This window comes from Pseudophryne corroboree, chromosome 3 (assembly GCF_028390025.1).
Source record: "Pseudophryne corroboree isolate aPseCor3 chromosome 3, aPseCor3.hap2, whole genome shotgun sequence".
Taxonomy (NCBI): domain Eukaryota; kingdom Metazoa; phylum Chordata; class Amphibia; order Anura; family Myobatrachidae; genus Pseudophryne; species Pseudophryne corroboree.
In genome coordinates, this window is record NC_086446.1 from 280,716,592 (window position 1) to 280,744,134 (window position 27,543).

Here is a 27,543-nt window from a genome sequence, read left to right on the forward strand (position 1 = left end):
CACAGAACTTAACTTTCTCTGCACAGACTGTATTTAACTGGTCTCTCCACCTCCAACGTATGTTTAAATGTGGCACACCTCAAGCAGATCTCATGCATTGCCTTTGGTAATGTCCAGTAATCCGTAATTTCTGGGTACAAATACGTACTTACTTATTCTGTTGAACACTAAGCTATTTAGGTTTAACAATGGAATGGGCACGTTTTGGAATTCTCCCACAAGGCCTTCATATAACTAAGGATGCTGTGGCTGGCAGTTATTGCAGTGGTGCGCAAAGCCATTCTACAAATATGGTTACACCCTGACCCCCCCCTTCTGAGTCAATTTTTAAGGCTAAGCTATTCTATCTCGTTAGAATGGAGTGGGTGAGGACTACGCCAGGGCCGTCTTAACAGCATTGTAGGCCCCTGGGCACAGCAATGCACTGGGCCCCCTACCCATCCTCCAGCGGTAGGAGTGGGGGGTGCTATCAGCGGCAGCTTTGATGTCCCGCGGGTGGTAGAGGGTGTTCTATCTTCCGCTCAGCATGTAGGACCTGGAGCAGTAATTTCTGCTAATTACTCCTTTACTGCACAGATGGGGCTAAACTGAAGAAGGGGGCATTGGGCTGAATGAAGAAGCCCTGGTACATGACTTCCAGGGTGGTAGGGTGTGTTTAATACGTAGGGGAGGGGTGGATAGTGGAGTGGGCTTAATATTTATAATTTTCCGGTGGGAGGGCAGCTTGCTTGACTGCAGATATCTCAAGTTCCTGAAAATATATTTCTTAGCTTTGAATGAGATAAAAAACTAGAGAGTCACACCTTTCAGAAGGTTCTGGGGACTTGGGGATCAGAGTTCAGGGGCCAGAGCAATTTACCAACGAAAATCTAAAACTGCATATCAGGCGTTTGGAGCTGGAGCAGGGACCAGCTGCTTGAAGGCTGATCTCTGGTTCTGGGCATATTAGAGACAAGCTGCCAGTGTCCACCAAAAAGGGAGAGAGTCCCAGCTTTTTGGATTATACCCTCTGAAAAACTCTAAGTCAGTCAGAAGCCAAGATATCTGGCTGGGAAGAGCAATTAGCAGGCTTGGATGGGGACCACTGCTTTCAAGTCGGATATCTCCGGTTCCCCAGGGCCGATTTTCAAAAATCTGGTACCCCTGTAAAGAGGGGACCCTCAGCTATCAACCTAGGGCCTTTATACTCCTGGGGCCCTTGGGCAAGAGCCCATTGATCCCATGCAAAAAGATGGCCCTGGACTACGCTAGAAATGGGAGGTGAAAGCTGAACAATTATTTGATATGGGGGAAAGCTACACAGCAACACTATCTACTGCCATTAAATCCCAAATTCATAGTTCCTTTTCAAACGCTACAGGGTATATGACCAGTGGCAGATTTTACCTAGTATTTACCCAGGTAAAATCCTCCACCCCTCTCAGTGTCAGTGAGCCAGATGCAGCCCGTGACTGCACTGGATTGTGACTGGCAGTCACTTCCTATTGGAAGTCCTGCTGTCAGTCATGGACACACAAGGCAGTCCCATTGGGAGGTGTTTCCTCCCTACGGGACTGCCAGACATGGCTGCAATTTGCAGAGAGCTGACTTCCTATATGAAGCCACTTCCTGCTTTTGGCGCAGCCCAATCTCTGGCCTCTATCGGCTGCAGCCGTTGCACTGCGCATTCACGGTTCCTGGCTGGCTTTCTCCTTGGGCATGGGGGTAGTGGCAGCCTCCCTACTAAATGTAAGTAGGAGCAGCTGCTGTATATGACCTGTATGGTGGGTAATGATCCCCCAACTGATCTGTGACTTTTCTCTTTCCTAGACCAGAGATTGTGCTGGGGAGGCAATGCAGTTATTAGTTGTTGTTTTTTCTTTTCTTTTTAATCTTTGTATTCAATTCTACCAAGGATAAAAAGTTCTAAAGACACATAATTAGTGTCTTCTTAACATGTATAATGTAATTCTTCGATTCTCTCTTGTATTTATAAAACTGTTTCCTATACAAATTTGTATGCATTGTATTAAGACTATGGACTGCGGAAACTCTCGTGCTATAATTTTTCTTTTTTATTGTAACATTCATTGCTTCAATAAAAACATTTAAAGAAAAATAAACCCATAACTCTATCTCTTATGGCATTATTAGGTAAATGTATCATAGCGGCACGCATCGCACCGCTATAACACTTCCTGCTTTACCTCATTACCAAGGCGAAGAAGGGAGGGACATCGACCAGATGTATTAACATCTTGTCTGCCAAAGTGCTCCCCCCTCCGGCGATGTCCCCCAAGCACACAGCGCATCAGCTCTGAGCTGATGCGCTGTGTCTCCTTCCCAGCCCATTCACCAGCTCTGTCCCTGCAGTGGTGAATGGGCATCGCTACCTGCAGCTGTCGAAATTGACAGCTGCAGGTGCCAGAACAGTCAGTGATGCTGACCGTTCATACATTGCCCAAGCATATTGGCCTGCTATCTTTTTAGATCAGGGCTGGTTCTAGACCTCGTGGCACCCAGGTCGAAAGTTTCCTTTGGCGCCCCCCCCCCCCACCTGGCAGGTAAAACAGAGTTAGTGCTAGTGTTAGGGGTGTGGATTCATAGGGAAGGAGCGTGGCTACAGTTATGCCCCCAGTAGCTGTGCTCCCAGTAGTTGTGCCCCCAGCAGTTGTGCCCCCTGTAGATGTGCCCCCTGTATATGTGCCGCCCGTAGATTTCAGTGGCGTGCGATGAGGTCAGTGGCTGGTGAGGCACTACAGCCATAATGTCCGCCGGATTCTGCCGATGACCCCTACCGCCGCTGAGCCAATGTCCGCTACTGCCTCTGAGCCGATGCCTGCTGCCACCGCCAATGGCTTACAAACTTGCCCACCATCAACTGACCCAGCTCTCCGCCACTAATTTGCATCTCAATCCGATGCCGCCAATGCCCGCTGCCTGCCTGCTCATCATACTTGTGATATATTGTACATTTTTATAGAAAAAAAATAAAAATTAGTGTTTGGGACTGGGAAGGGAGTGGGAGGAGGACATAAATGCAATTTTGTTGTCCAGGGCTTCTATTAACTTAATGGAGAAGGGTCTGAATGGGTTAAAAAAAAATAAAAAAAAATGCGTGAGGTCCCCCTTCCTAAGTATAACCAGCCTCGGGCTCCTTGAGCCGGTCCTGGTTGTTTAAATACTGGGAAAAAATTGGACAGGGGTTCCGCGTATTTAGACAACCAGCACCGGGCTCTTAGACCAGTCCTGGTTCCAAAAATACGGGGGACAAAAGATGTAGGGGTCCCCCGTATTTTTAAAACCAGCACCGGGCTCCACTAGCCAGGGACATAATGCCACAGCCGGGGGACACATTTATGTAGGTCCCTGCGGCCGTGGCATTACCCCCCCCCCCCAACTAGTCACCCCTGGCCGGGGTTCCCCGGAGAAGTGGGGACCCCTTAAATCAAGGGGTCCCCCACCTCCAGGCACCCAAGGGCCAGGGGTGAAGCCCGAGGCTGTCCCCAGCACCCCTGGGCAGTGGGTGCCGGGCTGATAGCCATAAGTGTGTAAAAAAAAGAATACTGTTTTTTGTTCTGGAACTACAAGGCCCAGCAAGCCTCCCCCACTTGCTGGTACTTGGAGAACCTCAAGTACCAGCATGCGGGGAAATAATGGGCCCGCTGGTACCTGTTCTACAACAACAAAAAATACCCAAATAAAAACACAACACCGTGAAAGTAAAAATTTATTAAAACACACTTACACACTCACACATACTTACCTACATCCCACGACGGTCACGTCCACTTGTCCATGTAGAATCCAATAGGTGGTTCCTGTAAAAATGAGAGAGAGATTACTTACCTACATCCCACGCCGGTCAAGTCCACTTGTCCAGTAGAATCCAATAGGGCCGGTACTTGTAAAAATGAAAATGATACTTACAAATGAAGTAATCCACAAGAGGAGAGAGAGAGAGAAATAGAGAGAAATTAATGAATATTATGCACTCGTTGACGCGGAAGGACGTTAGCACAGACAGGGGAGAGTGTTGCTGCTGGCTGGGAGGATGGAGCAGGCGCCCCCAATAGTTGTGAGCCCAGTAGCTGTGCCCCCAGTAGCAGTGCCCCGAGTAGTTGTGACCCCTGTAGTTGTGCCCCTTGTAGCTGTGCCCCCTGTCGCTGTGCCCCCTGTCGCTGTTCCCCCAGTCGCTGTGCCCCCAGTCGCTGTGCCCCCTGTAGCTTTGCCCCCAGTAGCTGTGCCCCTTGTAGCTGTGCCCCCTGTAGCTGTGCCCCAAGTGGCTGTGCCCCCAGTAGTTGTGACCCCTGTAACTGTGCCCCCAGTAGCTGTGCCCCTCGTGGCTGTGCCCCCAGTAGTTGTGACCCCTGTAATTGTGCCCCTTGTAGCTGCGCCCCCAGTCGCTGTGCCCCCTGTAGCTTTGGCCCCAGTAGCTGTGCCCCCAATAGTTGTAACCCCTGTAATTGTGCCCCCAATAGCGTACCCCTTGTGGCTGTGCCCCCAGTAGTTGTGACCTCTGTAACTGTGCCCCCAGTAGTTGTAACCCCTGTAATTGTGCCCCCAGTAGCGTACCCCTTGTGGCTGTGCCCCCAGTAGTTGTGACCCCTGTAACTGTGCCCCCAGTAGCTGTGCCCCTTGTGGCTGTGCCCCCAGTAGTTGTGACCCCTGTAATTGTGCCCCTTGTAGCTGCGCCCCCAGTCGCTGTGCCCCCTGTAGCTGTGCCCCTTGTAGCTGTGCCCCTTGTAGTTGTGCCCCCAGTTGCTGTGCCCCTTGTAGTTGTGCCCCCAGTTGCTGTGCCCCTTGTAGTGGTGCCCCATTGCTGTGCCCCTTGTAGTGGTGCCCCCACTTGCTGTGCCCCTTGTAGTGGTGCCCCCAGTTGCTGTGCCCCTTGTAGTGGTGCCCCCAGTTGCTGTTCCCCTTGTAGTGGTGCCCCTTGTAGTGGTGCCCCCAGTTGCTGTGCCCCTTGTAGTGGTGCCCCAAAGTTGCTGTGCCCCTTGTAGTGGTGCCCCCACTTGCTGTGCCCCTTGTAGTTGTGTCCCCACTTGCTGTGCCCCTTGTAGTGGTGCCCCCACTTGCTGTGCCCCTTGTAGTGGTGCCCCCACTTGCTGTGCCCCTTGTAGTGATGCCCCCACTTGCTGTGCCCCTTGTCGTTGTGCCCCCAACACAAACACATTAAAAAAAAATACACACACACACACACACACACACACACACAATACTTACCGATCCTGCAGCGCTGTCCTCCGTCTCTGGCCGCCGGCTCCTCACTACTATGGGAGAGATGTCATGACTCATGATGTCTCTCCATAAGTAGCGCCGCTCAGACACCAGGGGTCAATCATCACCTCTGGTGTCAGTCAGCGGCGCTGGCTGCAGCGGGCGCCCACACAGCCCACGGCGCCTGCTGCAGCCGGGAAGGGGGATCGCTAGTGATTGGACAGCGGATCCAGCTGGGGCAGTGACGGGGGCGTGCATTCATCGGGGCTGAATGCACGCCCCTGTCATTGAGGTACCTGTAGTGGTGCCGCTTCTCCATTCTTTTTCAATGGTCTTTCACAGTCCATTGCTGCACCCCGCCCCCTGCCCGCCCCCCCGCTGCCCGGACTTTAATGTTAGCAGCGGGAGGCACCTCTCCCGCTGCCTCCCACCCTAACATGCAGCCACAGTAATAGGGGAAAAATGATTCCAATAATAAAATAAGATATTTATCACAGACTCTGTGATAAATATCTTCTTTTTATTATTTCAATCATTATGACAGGGGAGGCACTGCCTCCCCTGACTGCACGTCCCTGGTAGATTTGCCCCCTGCAGTTGTGCCCCCAGTAGCTGTGCCCCCTGTAATTGTGACTCCTGTTATTGTGACTCCTGTTATTGTGCCCCTTAGTAGCACCGCATTACAAACACAAAAAAAACAAAAAACAACAAAAAAAACCCCAATACTTACCAGCCCCGCTCCTGCTTCACGACCGCAGCTGCTCCGTCTCTGGCTGCCCGCTCCTCTCTATGGGGAGACGTCATGATGTCTCTCCCATAGCACCACACAGACACTAGAGGTCAATTATGACCTCTAGCGTCTGACAACGGAGCTGGCTGCAGTGGGCGCCCACACAGCCCACGGCGCCTGCTGCAGCCAGGGAGTGGGATGCAGGGTGCGGGTGGGCGGCGGGCGCCTGCGGGTTGACTGCGGCCACGCCCGTGGGCCGCAGCGCCCCGGGCGCCTGCCCTGCTTGCCCGTAACTAGAACCGCTCCTGTTTTAGATAGCAGTGCCGTTATGGACAGTGTACTGTATATGCACTTACGATGTATCGTTTGCGATGTCACATCTGTCCAACATCCTGTAGTGCGTCTTAGTGAGCCTTAGTCTTGTATAGTTGGGGATGAACTTAACTGTAGTCCAGATAGTACAGCTGCTCTTGCAATTTAATCTGATGTCTTTTCTTTTAAGCATACAAATTATAATGTTTGTCTGAGTTTCTATGGACTTATATGGACTGTACAAATAATAACCCTTAATTTTATATATCCAGAATTGAGGCTGGAGGTGAGAATGTTACTTCCATTTACTGTGCTTCAGAAATACATTTATAGATCTGCTGCCCTGCTGAAATATAATTGCTGTGCATTTAACTGAAAGCACTGAGACCTCTTGGGAAAGCACAAGTGCTGTATAGACTGTGGATAAAAAATGAAAAGCTCCCACTTTCTGCTCAGCAGGCTTGTTGCTGTGTGCTTATGTAAACTGGGAAGAAACAGGCTCCACTTGACCTGACCTTTGTTTTCTGCAGATGTTATTGCTTAATGCCTGGTCTGCTAAGCATTTATGATCTACTTATGTTACCTACCTCCCATGCGTGTAGCTACGTATAGTGAGTGCCATTGTGTGGGGCACAGAGGCTTAGGGGGACACAGGCATAGCTGAATACAAACAATTGGGTCTAAATGGGGTGACATGCCCTTTTCAGTGAATGACGTGTGGTAAGGGGGAGGCTGTAAAGTGGCATAATCTGAACTGAGCACTGTAATGTATAATGTGATCTAGAGGGCATTGTGATGTTACATAATATGAACTGGGGCACTGTATTGTGGCACAATATGAACTGAAGGCACTATAGTATGACATAACATAAGTAGAGGATACTGTAGTGTGACGCGATATGAAAAGGGGGGGCGGGTACTGTAATGTGGCATAATATGATGAACTGTGATGTGGCATTATATAAATATAGAGCAGTGAAATGTTGCACTGTATAAACTGTGGGCACTGCAATGTGGCATTATGAACTGAGGACACTTCAATGTGGCATAATATGTACCAGGGACGCTATGTGGCATAATGTGTGCTGGCAGCACTACAATGTGGCATGTTGTGAACTAGACCACTACTATGGGACAGAAATTTGACTAGGATGTTACTATGGGGCATAACATTAACTAGGATACTTCGATGGGGCATTATTACGTGGCATACAATGAAAAACTGCTGTAGATAAAGGGGTCTCTCTAGCCGCATAAGGTGAGAGCAATTTCAAAATGTTGCTATGGTGCCCCTGCTGCCACCCCCATTACATGTAAGGTTACCACCACCTTATTTTCAGATTTCCAGACAGGGAATTTGGCCAGGGGGTTTGGTAAAGACTGCAGTAGAGTTTCAGCCATGTATATGCCATAAGATCCTGTTACATGCCCTTTTTATGTCAGAGGCCCATCATGCCCCTTTCTATGGCATCAGAACCCTTCATGCCCTTATATATGCCAGAGCTCCTCATATCCCTTTATATGTCAGAGCCCCCTCATACCTCTTTATATTGTGTTAGAGCCCCTGTATATGCCAAATAGAGCCCATTGTGTCCATTTATATGCCATCAGATTGTATGCATGCTCTTTTATATGCCATGTGCTCCATATTGTTAGGAGAGAACTCCCTTCTGTCGAAGGCCATACCATGCGTATTTAGGCTGCGGGGGAGGGTTACGGTTAGGCAGCGGCCTGGGAGAGGGTTAGGGTTAGGTTTAGGCAGTGGAGACGGCGGGTTAGGTTTAGGCACTGGCGGGGGGAGGTTAGGGTTAGGCACTAAGGGGGAGGTTAGGCAGTGGGTAGGGAGGGTTAGGGGGGTAGAGGAGAGGGTATAGCACCCCAAACTCACCCCTGTCGGCTTCTTCATGGTTGGGATCCCGACATCTGTATTTCGAACGTTGGGATCCCACCCGCCGGCTTCCTGTACTAGTGCCCCTTATTCACATTAGATCAGAGTGACTTGCCCCTTATTCACATTACATCATACCATATTGCTCTTTGTTCACATTAGACCACACAGTAGTGCCATTTCTATACATTATGACACACAGTAGAGCACCTTATACACACAATGCCACATATTAGTAATGCCTTTATACCAGACAGTAATGCCCCTTACACATATGACACACATTATTAATGTCCTTATAAACATAATGCACCTTACACATTATGCCAACCTTTATTAATGCCCTTATACACATGACACACATAATGCCCCTTACACATATGTCGCACATTATTAATGCCCATATACACGACACACATAATGCCCCTTACACATATGTTGCACATTATTAATGCCCTTATACACATAATGACATACATAATGCCACTTACACATATATCACACATTATTAATGCCCTTGTATACATAATGACACACATAATGCCCCTTACACATGTCACACATTATTAATGCATTTATACACATGAAACACATAATGCCAAACACTATTTCACAACAAACCTACCCACACACAGCACTCACATGGCCACTAACACTGTGACCTCTGCCTCTGCTTGGATACAGATGTGCCCTCATACATCTTGCCTCAATATGCCATGTAGCTCCTGGCCAGCTCTGCTAACATTGGGCGCCTTTTTTTTTTTGCGGAAAATGCGTCTTCTTTTCATTGCTATTGACTAGGATGCACAAGCAGCTTTTGCTGATTAAAATGATAATTAGCATGCCTATATTCTGTGTGCGACTGTGGCTGTATCTGCATACACTGAATACACTGTTATGTAGCATTGTGTATGCAGATACAGCCGCAGTCACACAAAGAATATAGGCATGCCGCATATCAGTGATCGCGCTGACGCAAAAAAAGAGTGGGTCCCAAGGACCACTCACTATCAAAAATTGGGGTCCTACCTGACCTTTTCTGGGTCCCATCAGAATGAAGGTTCTCAAATTTATCTACCAATTTAAACAGAAATAATGAAAGCTAAACAGTTATGTAAAGCATTATATAGCTTTATTACACGGTATTACAACATATTAGGAGCTGTGGGTCAAGAAGCTAGCGTTGGCACTGTCCATAATAATGTGTCCTATGCATGGCGTAACAGTACTAGCATAATTACTGTCAGGGGCGGATTCAGTATGATATCCCAATGGACGGAATGCCAGCAGTCAGAATCCTGACAGACCCTCCAAAAGTAACCTAACCCTCCCCTGCCCCCTACCCTAACCCTCCCTTGTGGGTGCCTAACCCTCCCCGCTTGGTGCCTAACCTCCCCTTGTAAGTGTCTAACCCCCCTCCCTGGTACCTAACCATAACCTTACCTGCACCTTAACCTTAACCCCTCTTCTAATGCCTAAACCTAACTTCTCCCCCCCATCCTCCACGGCAGGACGCTGGAAGTGCAATCGGGATTCGAGCATTGGTATTTTAATGCCGGTATCCCAAGCTCTGACGGGATTTTGATGCTGGCCTTATGCCGTTGTTTGGGACGGCTGTGTTGGTATTTCGACCGCCGTGATCCTGTCCGGCGGCATTTTAACTACATCCCTCTGTTGCAAGTATTGAAGAGGGCACTTATGTGTTACACTACATGGAGCTGAATATTGTCCCTCTTGAACAGACTTAAACAACCTGTGGCTCTGTTGTGGAACTACATATCACACAATGGGGGTCATTCCGAGTTGTTCGCTCGTTGCAGATTTTCGCTATACTGCGATTAGTCGCTTACTGCGCATGCGCTTAGTTATTTTACACAAAAGTTAGGTATTTTACTCACGGCATAACAAATCTTTTTCAACGCTGTGCTGATCGTAGTGTGATTGACAGGAAGTGGGTGTTTCTGGGCGGAAACTGGACGTTTTATGGGAGTATGAGGAAAAACGCAGGCGTTCGAGTTGCAAAACGCAGGAGTGGCTAGAGAAACGGGAGAGTGGTTGGGCAAACGCTGGGTGTGCTTGTGACGTCAAACCAGGAACGAAAAGGACTGAGCTGGTCGCAATGGCTGAGTAAGTCTGGAGCTACTCAGAAACTGCGGGGTAATCGTTACGAGAAAATGAGTGAAGCTTTCGTTAGCAATTCTGCTATGCTAAGATACACTCCCAGTAGGTGGCGGCTTAGCGTGTGCAATGCTGCTAAAAGGAGCTAGCGAGCGAACAACTCGGAATCACTCCCTATGCCCTGACATTCTCTGCCTCTGTCTTGCAGGACACGCTGAGGCGTGTAATTCTAGAACATCTAGAAAACCACAGAGCAGTGAAAGAACAGAGATCACTGTGGTTGGAGTTGGTATCCTTTACATTGTACATCTCTATATAAGCCATATCCCTAGGGCTGTACAACATAGTCGCTGTATTACTGTAATGTTTTTTCAACGAGAGATGGCAACTAAAGTATGAGCTTTGGGGGTGATATTGGATCTGACACATGTATTGCCACCACTGAGCATCCAGACCCCACCCCATGCACACAGACTCTCCCACCAGAGCGCTGAGCATACAGACCCTCCCAGCCACAGGGACACCAACCACATGGATCCCCCATCCCTCCACAGGAAAACTATGCATACAGCCACCCCTGCCACAGCACTGCCTGCATGGACCCCTCCCAGTCGCAGTAAAACAGACCACACACAGACTTCCGCCGCTGAGAAAACACTCTGCTGCGGGAGGACTTAGTCCCCGCCGCCGCCACACAAAGTCCCCCCAGTGCTCCACCTACAGTGAATTAACAGTCACTGTACACAAACTCACCCCTGCTGTGGCTGCCACACCATGACTGCCAAGGCTCCACCCTCCTATTTTTGTAACCAGAGAGCTTCCAATTGGCTGTAGTGGACCAGCCCACTTTTAAAATGTGAGTCCCTGGTCATCAAAACAGTACAAAATATGCACTATAGTGCGTTTTTGCGAACACTGGCATATTGTTTTAATCAGCAGAATCTGCTTGTGCCCAGGCCCGGATTGGCCATTGCCTCCACAGGGAATATCCCGGTGGGCCGATCGGGGTGCGGGGCCGCCTGCCATAAACGGCACCGCCCCCCTCCACATCACCTGCCAACTTGTGAGCACCGCGGCCGCTGTCAGGAGAGCCGGCCCGCCCTCCACGTCACCTGCTTATTGGTGAGCGCGCTGTGGGCAGCGGCCACTGTCAGGAGAGCCGGCCATCCACCCCTCCTCCCCGTCACCTGCTTACTGATTAACGCTGCGGCCAGCGGGCGCTATCTAGAGAGCCGGGTCCGCCGTGTTGCAGGCGCAGCCGCTTCTCTAAGACTACTGGTCACAGGAGCTGTACTGCGTAAAGGATCACCTGGGGGAGGCTTCCTGGCTGCTGTGTCCGCGCTGCTCTGGCGGTAAGTCCCGTCATGTGGGTGCGTGACTGTGAGAGGCCTCCTGCCCCCCTTGCCAGCACCAGTGTGCCCCATATCCTCCCTGCCAGCATCAGCGTGCCCCCATCCTCCCTGACAGCGCCAGTGTGACCCCCTATCTCCCCCTGCCAGTGCCAGCTTGCCCCTATCTCCCCCTGACAGCACCAGAGTGTCCCCATCTCTCCTCCTGTCAGCAGCAGTGTGCCCTCTCATCCCTCCCCCTGGCAGCATTGTGCCCCCTCATCCCTCCCCCTGGCCAACAGTGTGCCCCTCATCCCTCCCCCTGGCCAACAGTCTGCCCCCTCATCCCACCCCCTGGCCAGCAGTGTGCCCCCCAGAGCCGGCCCTAACCAATATGATGCCCTAGGCAAGATTTTGGCTGGTGCCCCCTAGCACCGCCGCTAGTTCTGCAGGAGATGCCTGGCATGAGTCAGCTGGCAGCTCTGCTAATGTTGGGAGTCTTTTGTTTATGAAAATGCATCTTAGTTGCATTACTATGTGGCTAGGATGCACAAGCAGCTTCTGCTGATTAAAATGATATGCAGCATGCTTATATTCTGTGTGCGACTGCGGCTGTATCTGCATACGAAATGCTACATTACAGTGATTTCTAGGAATACACTTCAACGTAGCATTTCGTATGCAGATACAGCCGCAGTCACACACAGAATATAGGCATGCCGCATATCATTTTAATCAGCAGGAGCTGCTGGTGCCCCTAAGCATACCAAATGCCCATGGCAATTGCCTAGTTTGCCTATGCCTAAGGCCGGCTCTGGGGGTCAGTGCCGATTCTTCTGTTCTCTCTCTCTCATATTAGAGATGTGCGGCGGACATTTTTCGGGTTTTGGGTCTGGATGTTTTTTGAAAACAAAACATAAAAACAGCAAACATCACAGAATTTGGGGGTAATTTTGATCCTACGGTATTATTAACCTCAATAACATTAATTTCCAGTCTATTCTGAACGCTTCACAATATTGTTTTTAGGCCAAAAGGTTGCACCGAGGTTGCTGGATGACTAAGCTAAGCGACACAAGTGTGCGGCACAAACACCTGGCTCATCTAGGAGAGGCACTGCAGTGGCAGACAGGATGGCAGTTTTAAAAACTAGGCCCCAAAGAGCACATAATGCAAAGAAAAAAAAAAGAGGTGCACTCACCCTTATGTTGTTTAAACAGGACATACACAGTTTAATAAACCCATCATTTCAGCGACAGGTGGTCCCCCTGGAAAAAGCTCGCCAAGTTCTCCGAATCATAGCTAGCTACAAACATACTACCTCCAACTTTGATTACTTTTTACATTATAAGAAGAGACAAGAGAACAGTGTCAAGGAGGTGATTAAAAACTAGAGAGGTACACGCAATCAGGAAGAACACACATGCTTTCACCTCCACTCCTATATTTGTGTAAACCTCCAAATGTGTAACCCCCCCCCTTCTCAGGGATTAAGATAATCTCTGATTTGATGCTGGGATGCAAATAAACTGGTGTATACCACAGGATCAAGATTGGATATTTTTCCCTCCACGGATTCTGGAGACTTATTTTGAGAAAATTTTTTAGGGTTTTTTCCATTTTTAAAGTGCATTTTTATTTACATATTTTGTGGCAGATTACTTATTTTTGTTTTTCACAGCTCCCAGTTACATGCATGTGAGCATACCTGTGTGTCCCAGTTACACAACGCATGTGAGCATACCTGTGTGTCTTGTTTATTTTTTTCATACTTAATTTTTAAATAAAGCAGCCCCTTAAATTTTTAGCAGCCCCTCCCGAGCCCCCACAGCAGCCCCGGATGGGGCAAGTTGAGTTTGGGTGGATTCGGTACAGTACTAAGCAGGACAGTGCAGTGAATTTTTTGTTATTGAGCCCCTGTCCTACTGGACCTTACCACTCTACAGTTGAAAATAATTTCATACTATAAATAGGACTGTGGGAGGAAGCAATGCTAACCTCTTTGCCCACAGCATGCCTCAGCCTGGCAAACCAGACATCTTCCTGGCTGCAAGCCACCATGAGACTCCATACTGGACCTTGGCCCTCATTCCGAGTTGATCGCTCGCAAGGCGATTTTAGCAGAGTTACACACGCTAAGCCGCCGCCTACTGGGAGTGAATCTTAGCTTCTTAAAATTGCGAACGATGTAATCGCAATATTGCGATTACAAACTACTTAGCAGTTTCAGAGTAGCTTCAGACTTACTCGGCATCTGCGATCAGTTCAGTGCTTGTCGTTCCTGGTTTGACGTCACAAACACACCCAGCGTTCGCCCAGACACTCCCCCGTTTCTCCGGCCACTCCTGCGTTTTTTCCGGAAACGGTAGCGTTTTTATCCACACGCCCATAAAACGCAGTGTTTCCGCCCAGTAACACCCATTTCCTGTCAATCACACTACGATCGCCGGAGCGAAGAAAAAGCCGTGAGTAAAAATACTATCTTCATTGTTAAATTACTTGGCGCAGTCGCAGTGCGAATATTGCGCATGCGTACTAAGCAGAATTTCACTGCGATGCGATGAAAATTACCGAGCGAACGACTCGGAATGAGGGCCCTTATTCATTAACTGTTTGTGCCTCACAGGAGCTCCTGGCCCATCTAGTGCTGCAGTGCAATGGAAAGCTGATGCAATGAAAGATCACTGAAACTGTTCTTCTAACACTGCAAGGTCTTGCGATAACCCTACGCAGCCCTTAGGAAAAGAACCCTGTACAACAAATGTGCAACTTGTAAATAAATAATCACAAAATGTGGAACATCAATAATAAATCAAAATTAAGGTTGACTAATTGGAGCCATTCATTTGAGTCCCTAACATAAAATAATTGAGAAGAACCTCTCTCTAATGCTCCGGCAGAAAATCTCTCTTACTTCTCTGGCAGTTGCGCTGGATTATAATTTTGTCTCTTCTGAGTCACACTGGCCACAAATGTTTTTCTCCCCACTTTTTAAAAAAACCCTTCCTCAAAATAGCAATTTCCATTTCCACCTTTGCGGCTATGTTTTCACAAATCTGTTTGATGTTGAAGCTTGTTTCATATCTGCTCTAGGCTTTCATTTAAACCTAGGATCAGTGGTCGAAGTGAAAATTTTGAAGTGGGGGTATGGAAAAGTGAAGGTTGTAATTATGCATGCATGCTCTGGAAAAGGGGGCGTGGCCACTCAAAAGGGTGTGTGTCCTTCCGTGTAGTTTACCACCACTTATACACATTTTGCACCACAATAGTAGGACCCCTTATACTATCTAGTGCTGGTGCCCCTTTCACATTATAGCACACAGTATGAGCCGAAATTCACATTATAGCAGATCGTGTGAGACGAAATTCACATTATAGCACACGGCATGAGCTGAAATTCACATTATAGCACACGTCATGAGTAGAGATGAGCGGGTTCGGTTTCTTTGAATCCGAACCCGCACGAACTTCACTTTTTTTTCCACGGGTCCGAGCGACTCGGATCTTCCCGCCTTGCTCGGTTAACCCGAGCGCGCCCGAACGTCATCATGACGCTGTCGGATTCTCGCGAGGCTCGGATTCTATCGCGAGACTCGGATTCTATATAAGGAGCCGCGCGTCGCCGCCATTTTCACTCGTGCATTGAGATTGATAGGGAGAGGACGTGTCTGGCGTCCTCTCCATTAGAATAGAGATAGATAGATTAGATAGAGAGAGATTGTGCAGAGTCGCAGACAGAGTTAGTTTACCACAGTCAGTGACCAGTGCAGTTGCTAGTTAACTTTTATTTAATATAATATATCCGTTCACTTCTCTCTGCTATATCCGTTCTCTGCCTGAAAAAAAAAACGATACACAGCACAGTCAGTCACACAGTGTGACTCAGTCTGTGTGCACTCAGCTCAGCCCAGTGTGCTGCACAGTCATCAATGTATAAATTAAAAGCTTATAATTAATTGTGGGGGAGACTGGGGAGCACTGCAGGTTGTTAGCAGGAGCCAGGAGTACAATTATATTAATTAACAGTGCACACTTTTGCTGCAGGAGTGGTGACCAGTGCCTGACCACCAGTATAGTATTGTTGTATACTACTAATATCTCTTTAAATATCAACCAGTCTATATTAGCAGCAGACACAGTACAGTGCGGTAGTTCACGGCTGTGGCTACCTCTGTGTCGGCACACGGCAGGCAGTCCGTCCGACCAGAATTGTATTATTTATTATTATATACCTACCACCTAACCGTGGTTTTTTTTTCATTCTTTATACCGTCATAGTGTCATCCTAATTGTTACGAGTATACTACTATCTCTTTATCAACCAGTGTACAGTGCGGTAGTTCACGGCTGTGGCTACCTCTGTGTCGGCACACGGCAGGCAGTCCGTCCGACCAGAATTGTATTATTTATTATTATATACCTACCACCTAACCGTGGTTTTTTTTTCATTCTTTATACCGTCATAGTGTCATCCTAATTGTTACGAGTATACTACTATCTCTTTATCAACCAGTGTACAGTGCGGTAGTTCACGGCTGTGGCTACCTCTGTGTCGGCACACGGCAGGCAGTCCGTCCGACCAGAATTGTATTATTTATTATTATATACCTACCACCTAACCGTGGTTTTTTTTTCATTCTTTATACCGTCATAGTGTCATCCTAATTGTTACGAGTATACTACTATCTCTTTATCAACCAGTGTACAGTGCGGTAGTTCACGGCTGTGGCTACCTCTGTGTCGGCACACGGCAGGCAGTCCGTCCGACCAGAATTGTATTATTTATTATTATATACCTACCACCTAACCGTGGTTTTTTTTTCATTCTTTATACCGTCATAGTGTCATCCTAATTGTTACGAGTATACTACTATCTCTTTATCAACCAGTGTACAGTGCGGTAGTTCACGGCTGTGGCTACCTCTGTGTCGGCACACGGCAGGCAGTCCGTCCGACCAGAATTGTATTATTTATTATTATATACCTACCACCTAACCGTGGTTTTTTTTTCATTCTTTATACCGTCATAGTGTCATCCTAATTGTTACGAGTATACTACTATCTCTTTATCAACCAGTGTACAGTGCGGTAGTTCACGGCTGTGGCTACCTCTGTGTCGGCAGTCGGCAGGCAGTCCGTCCATCCATAATTGTATTATTATTATAATATATACCACCTAACCGTGGTTTTTTTTTCATTCTTTATACCGTCATAGTGTCATACTAGTTGTTACGAGTATACTACTATCTCTTTATCAACCAGTGTACAGTGCGGTAGTTCACGGCTGTGGCTACCTCTGTGTCGGCAGTCGGCAGGCAGTCCGTCCATCCATAATTGTATTATTATTATAATATATACCACCTAACTGTGGTTTTTTTTGCATTCTTTATACCGTCGTCATAGTGTCATACTAGTTGTTACGAGTATACTACTATCTCTTTATCAACCAGTGTACAGTGCGGTAGTTCACGGCTGTGGCTACCTCTGTGTCGGCAGTCGGCAGGCAGTCCGTCCATCCATAATTGTATTATTATTATAATATATACCACCTAACCGTGGTTTTTTTTTCATTCTTTATACCGTCGTCATAGTGTCATACTAGTTGTTACGAGTATACTACTATCTCTTTATCAACCAGTGTACAGTGCGGTAGTTCACGGCTGTGGCTACCTCTGTGTCGGCAGTCGGCAGGCAGTCCGTCCATCCATAATTGTATTATTATTATAATATATACCACCTAACCGTGGTTTTTTTTTCATTCTTTATACCGTCGTCATAGTGTCATACTAGTTGTTACGAGTATACTACTATCTCTTTATCAACCAGTGTACAGTGCGGTAGTTCACGGCTGTGGCTACCTCTGTGTCGGCAGTCGGCAGGCAGTCCGTCCATCCATAATTGTATTATTATTATAATATATACCACCTAACCGTGGTTTTTTTTTCATTCTTTATACCGTCGTCATAGTGTCATACTAGTTGTTACGAGTATACTACTATCTCTTTATCAACCAGTGTACAGTGCGGTAGTTCACGGCTGTGGCTACCTCTGTGTCGGCAGTCGGCAGGCAGTCCGTCCATCCATAATTGTATTATTATTATAATATATACCACCTAACCGTGGCATGCCCCCTGCAAGTGCTGGAAGGAGCACCCGCAGTCCAGTTCCTGATAGTCAGATTGAAGATGTCAGTGTTGAAGTACACCAGGATGAGGAGGATATGGGTGTTGCTGGCGCTGGGGAGGAAATTGACCAGGAGGATTCTGATGGTGAGGTGGTTTGTTTAAGTCAGGCACCCGGGGAGACACCTGTTGTCCGTGGGAGGAATATGGCCGTTGACATGCCAGGTGAAAATACCAAAAAAATCAGCTCTTCGGTGTGGAGGTATTTCACCAGAAATGCGGACAACAGGTGTCAAGCCGTGTGTTCCCTTTGTCAAGCTGTAATAAGTAGGGGTAAGGACGTTAACCACCTCGGAACATCCTCCCTTATACGTCACCTGCAGCGCATTCATAATAAGTCAGTGACAAGTTCAAAAACTTTGGGTGACAGCGGAAGCAGTCCACTGACCAGTAAATCCCTTCCTCTTGTAACCAAGCTCACGCAAACCACCCCACCAACTCCCTCAGTGTCAATTTCCTCCTTCCCCAGGAATGCCAATAGTCCTGCAGGCCATGTCACTGGCAAGTCTGACGAGTCCTCTCCTGCCTGGGATTCCTCCGATGCATCCTTGCGTGTAACGCCTACTGCTGCTGGCGCTGCTGTTGTTGCCGCTGGGAGTCGATGGTCATCCCAGAGGGGAAGTCGTAAGCCCACTTGTACTACTTCCAGTAAGCAATTGACTGTTCAACAGTCCTTTGCGAGGAAGATGAAATATCACAGCAGTCATCCTACTGCAAAGCGGATAACTGAGTCCTTGACAACTATGTTGGTGTTAGACGTGCGTCCGGTATCCGCCGTTAGTTCACAGGGAACTAGACAATTTATTGAGGCAGTGTGCCCCCGTTACCAAATACCATCTAGGTTCCACTTCTCTAGGCAGGCGATACCGAGAATGTACACGGACGTCAGAAAAAGACTCACCAGTCTCCTAAAAAATGCAGTTGTACCCAATGTCCACTTAACCACGGACATGTGGACAAGTGGAGCAGGGCAGGGTCAGGACTATATGACTGTGACAGCCCACTGGGTAGATGTATGGACTCCCGCCGCAAGAACAGCAGCGGCGGCACCAGTAGCAGCATCTCGCAAACGCCAACTCTTTCCTAGGCAGGCTACGCTTTGTATCACCGCTTTCCAGAATACGCACACAGCTGAAAACCTCTTACGGCAACTGAGGAAGATCATCGCGGAATGGCTTACCCCAATTGGACTCTCCTGTGGATTTGTGGCATCGGACAACGCCAGCAATATTGTGTGTGCATTAAATATGGGCAAATTCCAGCACGTCCCATGTTTTGCACATACCTTGAATTTGGTGGTGCAGAATTTTTTAAAAAACGACAGGGGCGTGCAAGAGATGCTGTCGGTGGCCAGAAAAATTGCGGGACACTTTCGGCGTACAGGCACCACGTACAGAAGACTGGAGCACCACCAAAAACTACTGAACCTGCCCTGCCATCATCTGAAGCAAGAAGTGGTAACGAGGTGGAATTCAACCCTCTATATGCTTCAGAGGTTGGAGGAGCAGCAAAAGGCCATTCAAGCCTATACAATTGAGCACGATATAGGAGATGGAATGCACCTGTCTCAAGTGCAGTGGAGAATGATTTCAACGTTGTGCAAGGTTCTGATGCCCTTTGAACTTGCCACACGTGAAGTCAGTTCAGACACTGCCAGCCTGAGTCAGGTCATTCCCCTCATCAGGCTTTTGCAGAAGAAGCTGGAGGCATTGAAGAAGGAGCTAACACGGAGCGATTCCGCTAGGCATGTGGGACTTGTGGATGCAGCCCTTAATTCGCTTAACAAGGATTCACGGGTGGTCAATCTGTTGAAATCAGAGCACTACATTTTGGCCACCGTGCTCGATCCTAGATTTAAAGCCTACCTTGGATCTCTCTTTCCGGCAGACACAGGTCTGCTGGGGTTGAAAGACCTGCTGGTGACAAAATTGTCAAGTCAAGCGGAACGCGACCTGTCAACATCTCCTCCTTCACATTCTCCCGCAACTGGGGGTGCGAGGAAAAGGCTCAGAATTCCGAGCCCACCCGCTGGCGGTGATGCAGGGCAGTCTGGAGCGACTGCTGATGCTGACATCTGGTCCGGACTGAAGGACCTGACAACGATTACGGACATGTCGTCTACTGTCACTGCATATGATTCTCTCAACATTGATAGAATGGTGGAGGATTATATGAGTGACCGCATCCAAGTAGGCACGTCACACAGTCCGTACTTATACTGGCAGGAAAAAGAGGCAATTTGGAGGCCCTTGCACAAACTGGCTTTATTCTACCTAAGTTGCCCTCCCACAAGTGTGTACTCCGAAAGAGTGTTTAGTGCCGCCGCTCACCTTGTCAGCAATCGGCGTACGAGGTTACATCCAGAAAATGTGGAGAAGATGATGTTCATTAAAATGAATTATAATCAATTCCTCCGCGGAGACATTGACCAGCAGCAATTGCCTCCACAAAGTACACAGGGAGCTGAGATGGTGGATTCCAGTGGGGACGAATTGATAATCTGTGAGGAGGGGGATGTACACGGTGATATATCGGAGGGTGAAGATGAGGTGGACATCTTGCCTCTGTAGAGCCAGTTTGTGCAAGGAGAGATTAATTGCTTCTTTTTTGGGGGGGGTCCAAACCAACCCGTCATATCAGTCACAGTCGTGTGGCAGACCCTGTCACTGAAATGATGGGTTGGTTAAAGTGTGCATGTCCTGTTTTGTTTATACAACATAAGGATGGGTGGGAGGGCCCAAGGATAATTCCATCTTGCACCTCTTTTTTCTTTTCTTTTTCTTTGCATCATGTGCTGATTGGGGAGGGTTTTTTGGAAGGGACATCCTGCGTGACACTGCAGTGCCACTCCTAGATGGGCCCGGTGTTTGTGTCGGCCACTAGGGTCGCTAATCTTACTCACACAGCTACCTCATTGCGCCTTTTTTTCTTTGCGTCATGTGCTGTTTGGGGAGGGTTTTTTGGAAGGGACATCCTGCGTGACACTGCAGTGCCACTCCTAGATGTGCCCGGTGTTTGTGTCGGCCACTAGGGTCGCTAATCTTACTCACACAGTCAGCTACCTCATTGCGCCTCTTTTTTTCTTTGCGTCATGTGCTGTTTGGGGAGGGTTTTTTGGAAGGGCCATCCTGCGTGACACTGCAGTGCCACTCCTAGATGGGCCCGGTGTTTGTGTCGGCCACTAGGGTCGCTTATCTTACTCACACAGCGACCTCGGTGCAAATTTTAGGACTAAAAATAATATTGTGAGGTGTGATGTGTTCAGAATAGGCTGAAAATGAGTGTAAATTATGTTTTTTGAGGTTAATAATACTTTGGGATCAAAATTACCCCCAAATTCTATGATTTAAGCTGTTTTTTAGGGTTTTTTTAAAAAAACACCCGAATCCAAAACACACCCGAATCCGACAAAAAAATTTCGGTGAGGTTTTGCCAAAACGCGGTCGAACCCAAAACACGGCCGCGGAACCGAACCCAAAACCAAAACACAAAACCCGAAAAATTTCCGGCGCTCATCTCTAGTCATGAGCCAAAATTCACATTATAGCACCCGACATGAGCCGAAATTCATATAGCAGACGGCATGAGCCGAAATTCACATTATAGCACACGGTATGAGCCAAAATTTACATTATGCCACATGGAATGAGAGAAAATTCAGGGAAATTGACAGCGGGGACATAGGGACAGGGAGGGCATACAGTAGGGACTAGGGAGAAAGGCAGCAGGGTAAGATTACCTATTTAGCAGCTGCGGTGCATGAGGAGGCTGTGGTCTGCGGTGCATGAGGAGGCTGTGGTCTGCGGTGCATGAGAAGGCTGTGTGCTTCGGAGATGGTGCAGAGAGGGACTGAGGGTGGCAGAGGAGGCATAGGGTGGCATCGGTGCATTGGAGGAGGAGGCTGTGGTCGGTGGCCTTTGGTGCATCACTGGCTTCTATGGTGACCGCAGCGCTACTTTTTCAAATCTGCCACTGACGGGCAGCCAATCAGGAGCAGCCGCACCTGATTGGCTGCCGGTCCATGGCAGATTTGAAATAGTTGCGCAACTCAGCTCGATGCGGGGGTCAGTGCTCGAAGAAGTGCCGGTATGCCATACTGTTGTATACCGGCCCACTTCGAGCACTGCCTAGGATCAAGTACGATAGCACCCCTGGACTTATACAGCACAGGCAGCACCCCTGGAGAATTACACAGCACAGAAGATTGATAGGGCAGATGGGCAGCACCCCATATAGGGCAGCACCCCTGGAATGATGTGGCAAAGAAAAGACGTGCAAGGTGGAATTGTCCTTGGGCCCTCCCACCTATCATTATGAGGCAAGATGTCATCCTCATCCTCAGACCTCCCCCTCCCCCTTCAGTGTTTACATCCTCATCCTCACAGAGAAATAATATTCAAACAAACCACATCATTTAGGTGTCAGTGGACTGCTTACGCTATTACCCAAAGTTTCTGAACTTGACAATGATTTATGATGAATGCGCTGCAGGTAACAAATAAGGGAGGCTGTTCCTAGGTGGTTAACGTCCTTACCCCTACTTATTACTACTGACACCCACATTTATCTCTCTCTTCTGCTTCTGATAGCTGGTGACATTTCACCAAATCCAGGACCCAGCCACTTGCATCACTCGCATTCACCTGATTCACAGCAACATAGAAATCCAGCTAACCTCATAAACATCACATGTCTTCCATCACCCTCCAGATCACTAAAATGTGCCTTATGGAATGCACGCTCTGTTTGTAACAAATTAACATCCATCCATGACCTCTTCATATCTAACAACATCAATCTGCTGGCTATAACAGAAACCTGGCTCACACAATCTGACACAGCCTCCCCTGCAGCACTGGCACATGGTGGTCTCCACTTTACACACACCTCCAGACCCGATAACCATAAAGGAGGAGGAGTTGGACTTTTACTTTCCCAATCTTTTGCATATACTGTTCTACCACAGGTTCCATCACTCACATTTACATCATTTGAAGTACATTCCATTAGGGTTTACTCTCCTTTCTCTCTGCGTGTTGCAGCTATCTACCGCCCACCTGGGCATCCAAAACAATTTTTGGAAGATTTTTCTGCCTGGCTCCCTCACTTCCTATCTTCTGACATCTCCACTATTATCATGGGTGATTTCAATATTGCTATTGATTGTCCAAAATCTGCTGCGCATGCCTCCAAACTACTCTCTCTAACCTCCTCTCTTGGCCTCTCCCAATGGACTGACTCCTCTACTCATCAGGCGGGCCACTGCCTTGATCTAGTATTCACCAGACTATGCTCCATCGCTGAACTCACTAACACTCCTTTCCCCCTCTCAGATCACAACCTTATCACCTGCATGCTTTCCTCTGTTAATTCAAACCCTGTGTTGCAGAAGTTCTCCAATCTTCCTCAAACTCGCAGAAATATTAACACAATTAATCTTCAAGAACTTTCCACTTCACTCCAACAACTGCTTTCACCTATTTCTGCATTCACCTCTCCTGAGATGGCTGTATCACACCTTAATGAGACTCTAGAACTAGCCCTTGATGAAGTGGCTCCAGCTACCCATCACACTCCACGTAGGCCTAGATGTCAACCATGGCACTCCAAATTAACAAGACAACTACAAAAACTCACACGAAAACTTGAACGTCAGTGGCGTAAATCTCGTATTTCAAGTGACTTCCTCACATATAAGACAGTCTACCATTCTTATAAAAATGCCCTGGACACTGCCAAACAAACATATTTCCAAACTCTTATCTCTGCTCAAGCCTCTAACCCCAAACGACTCTTTAATACATTTAAATCACTTCTGAATCCTCCCGCACCTACCCCACCAGCCACTATCAAGGCACAGGATCTTGCTTCCTACTTCAAGGAGAAGATTGCTAAGATCCGAGATGAAATGGTATGCTCTTCGGCAGCCAGTGACCTGCTCCGTTCTTTACCTGAACCCTCTGGCACTCTTTCTTCATTTGATCCCACAAATGAAGATGAAGTATCATCACTCTTCTCCTCCTGCTTCTCTACTACCTCTCCTCTTGATCCTTTACCCTCACAAATAAGTAAAGCTCTGTCTCTGGTGCTCATCCCTACCTTAACTAACATCTGTAATCTCTCTCTCTCTACTGGTATTTTTCCTTCACTCTTCAAGCATGCAGTGATTATTCCCATTTTAAAAAAACAAAATTCTGACCCTAATGCTCTCTCAAACTACCGCCCTATCTCTCAGCTCCCTTGTCTCTCTAAGCTACTTGAGAGACTTGCCTACACTCGACTCACACACTTTCTTAACTCATACACTTTGTTGGACCCACTTCAGTCAGGCTTCCGTTCCCAACATTCCACAGAGACGGCACTGACTAAAGTGGTTAATGATTTGGTCACTACGAAGTCTAAAGGCCACTACTCACTACTTATTCTTCTAGACCTATCTGCTGCATTTGACACTGTAGACCACTCTCTTCTCATACAGACACTACAATCCCTAGGTCTTAAAGACACAGCCCTTTCTTGGTTCCTATCGTACCTATCTAATCGCTCCTTCAGTGTTCGCTTCTCTGAATCTACCTCCTCTTCGCTACCTCTTTCAGTTGGAGTACCGCAAGGCTCAGTCTTGGGTCCTCTGCTTTTCTCTATCTATACCTCATCTCTTGGTAAACTAATCAGCTCTTTTGGTTTTCAGTATCATCTGTACGCAGATGATACTCAAATCTACCTATCCTCCCCTGACTTGTCCCTATCTGTACTGGACCGTGTCACTGAATGCCTTTCTGCCATCTCATCCTGGATGACATCTCGCCACCTCAAACTTAATATTTCAAAGACAGAGTTAATTATATTTCCACCGGCCAATAGTAGGTACCAACCTGATATCTCTATCACTGTTGAAAACTCGACTATCTACCCTACCCCACAAGCTCGCTGCCTAGGTGTAATCCTTGACTCTGATCTGTCCTTTGTTCCCCACATTCAATCTGTCTCAAGATCATGTTACATGCATCTAAAAAACATATCCAAAATACGACCATACCTTACACAAGACACTGCTAAAACTCTAATCCACGCTCTCATTATCTCCCGCATTGATTATTGCAATAGTCTCCTAACTGGTCTTCCCAAAACGAGACTCTCACCACTACAATCCATTCTGAATGCAGCGGCGAGGCTTATCTTCCTCGCTAGACGTTCATCGTCTGCAGATCCACTCTGTCAGTCCCTCCATTGGTTACCTGTACTCTACCGCATTCAATATAAAATACTTTTACTCACACACAAGGCCATTAACCAAACTACACCAACATACATCACTTCGCTTATCACAAAATATCTCCCAACCCGACCTCTTCGCTCTTCACAAGACCTGCGTCTCTCATCCACACTCATTACTCGCTCCCACTCACGACTGCAGGACTTTCATCGGGCTGCTCCCACTCTGTGGAATGCCCTACCACGCACAATAAGACTCTCCTCTAGTCTCCAAACCTTCAAGCGTTCCCTCAAAACTCACCTCTTTAGGCAAGCGTATCAAATTCCTGAACCGCCCACATAACTTTCATAAACCTTCCTATCAAATTACATCCACTCTGTACAGTCCACACATATCCTCACATGTCTTTTCATTCTATGCAATAGATAGCACCTTTCCTTGTGTACATATGCCTATTTCCCTATAGATTGTAAGCTTGCGAGCAGGGCCTTCCTACCTCTATGACTGTTATCACCCAGTTTGTTATTGTTATTTCAAATTGTAAAGCGCAACGGAATTTGCTGCGCTATATAAGAAACTGTTAATAAATAAATAAATAAATTATGGATTGACAAATGCAACAGATGGCTTGACACCTGTTGTCCGGATTTGTGGAGAAATAATTCCACACTGAAGAGGTGGCTTTTTTGGTATTTTGCCCGCCATGAAAATGGGCTTTTTCATCCCATGGCCAACTGTCTCCACTGGTACTTTATTCAAACAAACCACATCACCATCAGAATCCTCATTGTCAACTTCCTCCGCAGCGCCAGCTACAACCATATCCTCCTCATCCTGGTTTACTTCTATAGTTACATCCTCAATCTCAATATCAGCAAACGGACTGGGGGTGCTCCTCCCAGCACTTGCAGAGGGCGTGCAAGTGGTGCTAGGAGCCTCCTCTTCCCATACAGTGTTGTGAAGGTCAGGCTTAGACATAGCAACCGCGGACAGTGCTAGCATTTATTTTCACTGAACTCCTGTATTTTACAGCATACAGGGCCAGTGTACTTTTATTTTAACAGCAGCACCCCTGTATTTTTACAGCATACAAGACAGGGATAGTGTACATTTATTTTCACTGCACCCCAGAATTTTTACAGCATACAAGACAGGGCCAGTGTACATTGATTTTCACTGCACAAAGTCCTGGCCAGTGCAGAGACTGCACAAACTGATGTTTGTGCAGGTCTCCAACAAAAGCGAATGCACACCTGCACTGCACAAAGGTAATACCCTCCCCCTGTAGACGGCGACTATTTAATCATAGGGATGCAAAAAACGTACCCTAGCGGTCAGGTCTGAATTATCCCCATAGTACCTGCAGTTGGGTATATTAACAATGGATTTAGGGGCATATTTATCAAACCTGCTTTTCACAAAATGATGCATTAAATACAATTTGTACATAATTTTATGTATAACAACAGAATAATGCAGAAGAATTTAGGGAAAACTACTGCAAAAGGCTAACCAGCGCTGCAGATCACAGTCCCCACTATTGTCACTGGAGACTGCAGTCTGATCCCTATGCACCAAGTGTAACTTTTCAAAGCTTGTTTCCAAAGGCTACCACCATTCTCAGATTGCGGTAGCCACTTATGTCTATGGAGGCATTTTCGGAGGAAAGGGGTCATGCGATCCCTCTATCACAGCCTGCGTGTGGCGTATCAAGCAGTATTGCGCCCTTACACTGTGCGCATGTAAGTAACTACTGTATGGAGGAGTCTTTAGAAAACAGGAAAGACTCCTCCAGTGTGCTGGGGAGTATCTCAGAAGGTCAGCACTTTATCAAAAGTGCTGTCTCTGTAGAATTTGTTAGTACAAAGTGGGGAATGATTATTCTCGCTGCGATATATAGACTGAAAAAAATTGTGACACTTCAACGATTTTTAATACATATGTCCCTTAGTCATGGTGAACTTTCTATCGAGAGTATTTAAAATGTGCCTTTCTGCCAGGAACAGTATAACTGCACTGTACTTCATTTTAGAAAATCTTCAATAAATTAGATTTATTGCAGTGATTGGGATTCTAATGATAAACACACCTCATAATCAGCTGTTCGTTAACATGCTTAAAAACTGACTGGTAAAATACTTTCATTTCTAGCAGCTGAAATAATGAGACTTTGATCTCATGGAATGGAACATGTGTGAAAGGTTGTCTTACTCTCATGCTTTGGTAGCGAACTCTCATCAGATGTATGCGGTTTCTTGCTTCTGCAGCCTTCAGTTGTCCCACCACCTTTGTTTGCCTTTCCTGCTCAGGGTCTGGGATGTGTCCCTGGGGCCCTTGGGGGACCCTGAGAGCATGCTCTTTCAGTCGCTTCTTAGTAATGAGTAGTGACTCAGCTATCGATTTTCTGGGCTGCTCATATGCCAAGAATCTGGCTCTCTGCATCGGATCCATCTTCTTAACTTCTCCCTGGCTAACAAACTTCTTGCCTTGAAGGTTTTTTCCAGATGCCATGACTTTTTACACTTTCTTGAAATAGCCAGAAACCAAATCCTATAAATAAATAAATAAATACA

The 27,543-nt window shown here is 47.3% G+C and overlaps 1 protein-coding gene across 4 annotated transcripts in view; it reads right to left on the reverse strand.

The window, feature by feature from the left end:
* RGS19 (regulator of G protein signaling 19) overlaps positions 1-27,543 on the reverse strand; it is a 324,046-nt gene that overhangs the window by 219,420 nt on the left and 77,083 nt on the right. For 3 of the 4 annotated variants that reach the window (XM_063959208.1, XM_063959206.1, XM_063959207.1), the window contains exon 2: positions 27,182-27,520. In XM_063959208.1, the coding sequence (XP_063815278.1) occupies positions 27,182-27,481 (300 nt within the window). In that variant the 5' untranslated portion in view covers positions 27,482-27,520. Of the gene's footprint in view, positions 1-27,181; positions 27,521-27,543 lie in introns of those variants that run through there. The other variant, XM_063959212.1, reaches the window with a different exon arrangement.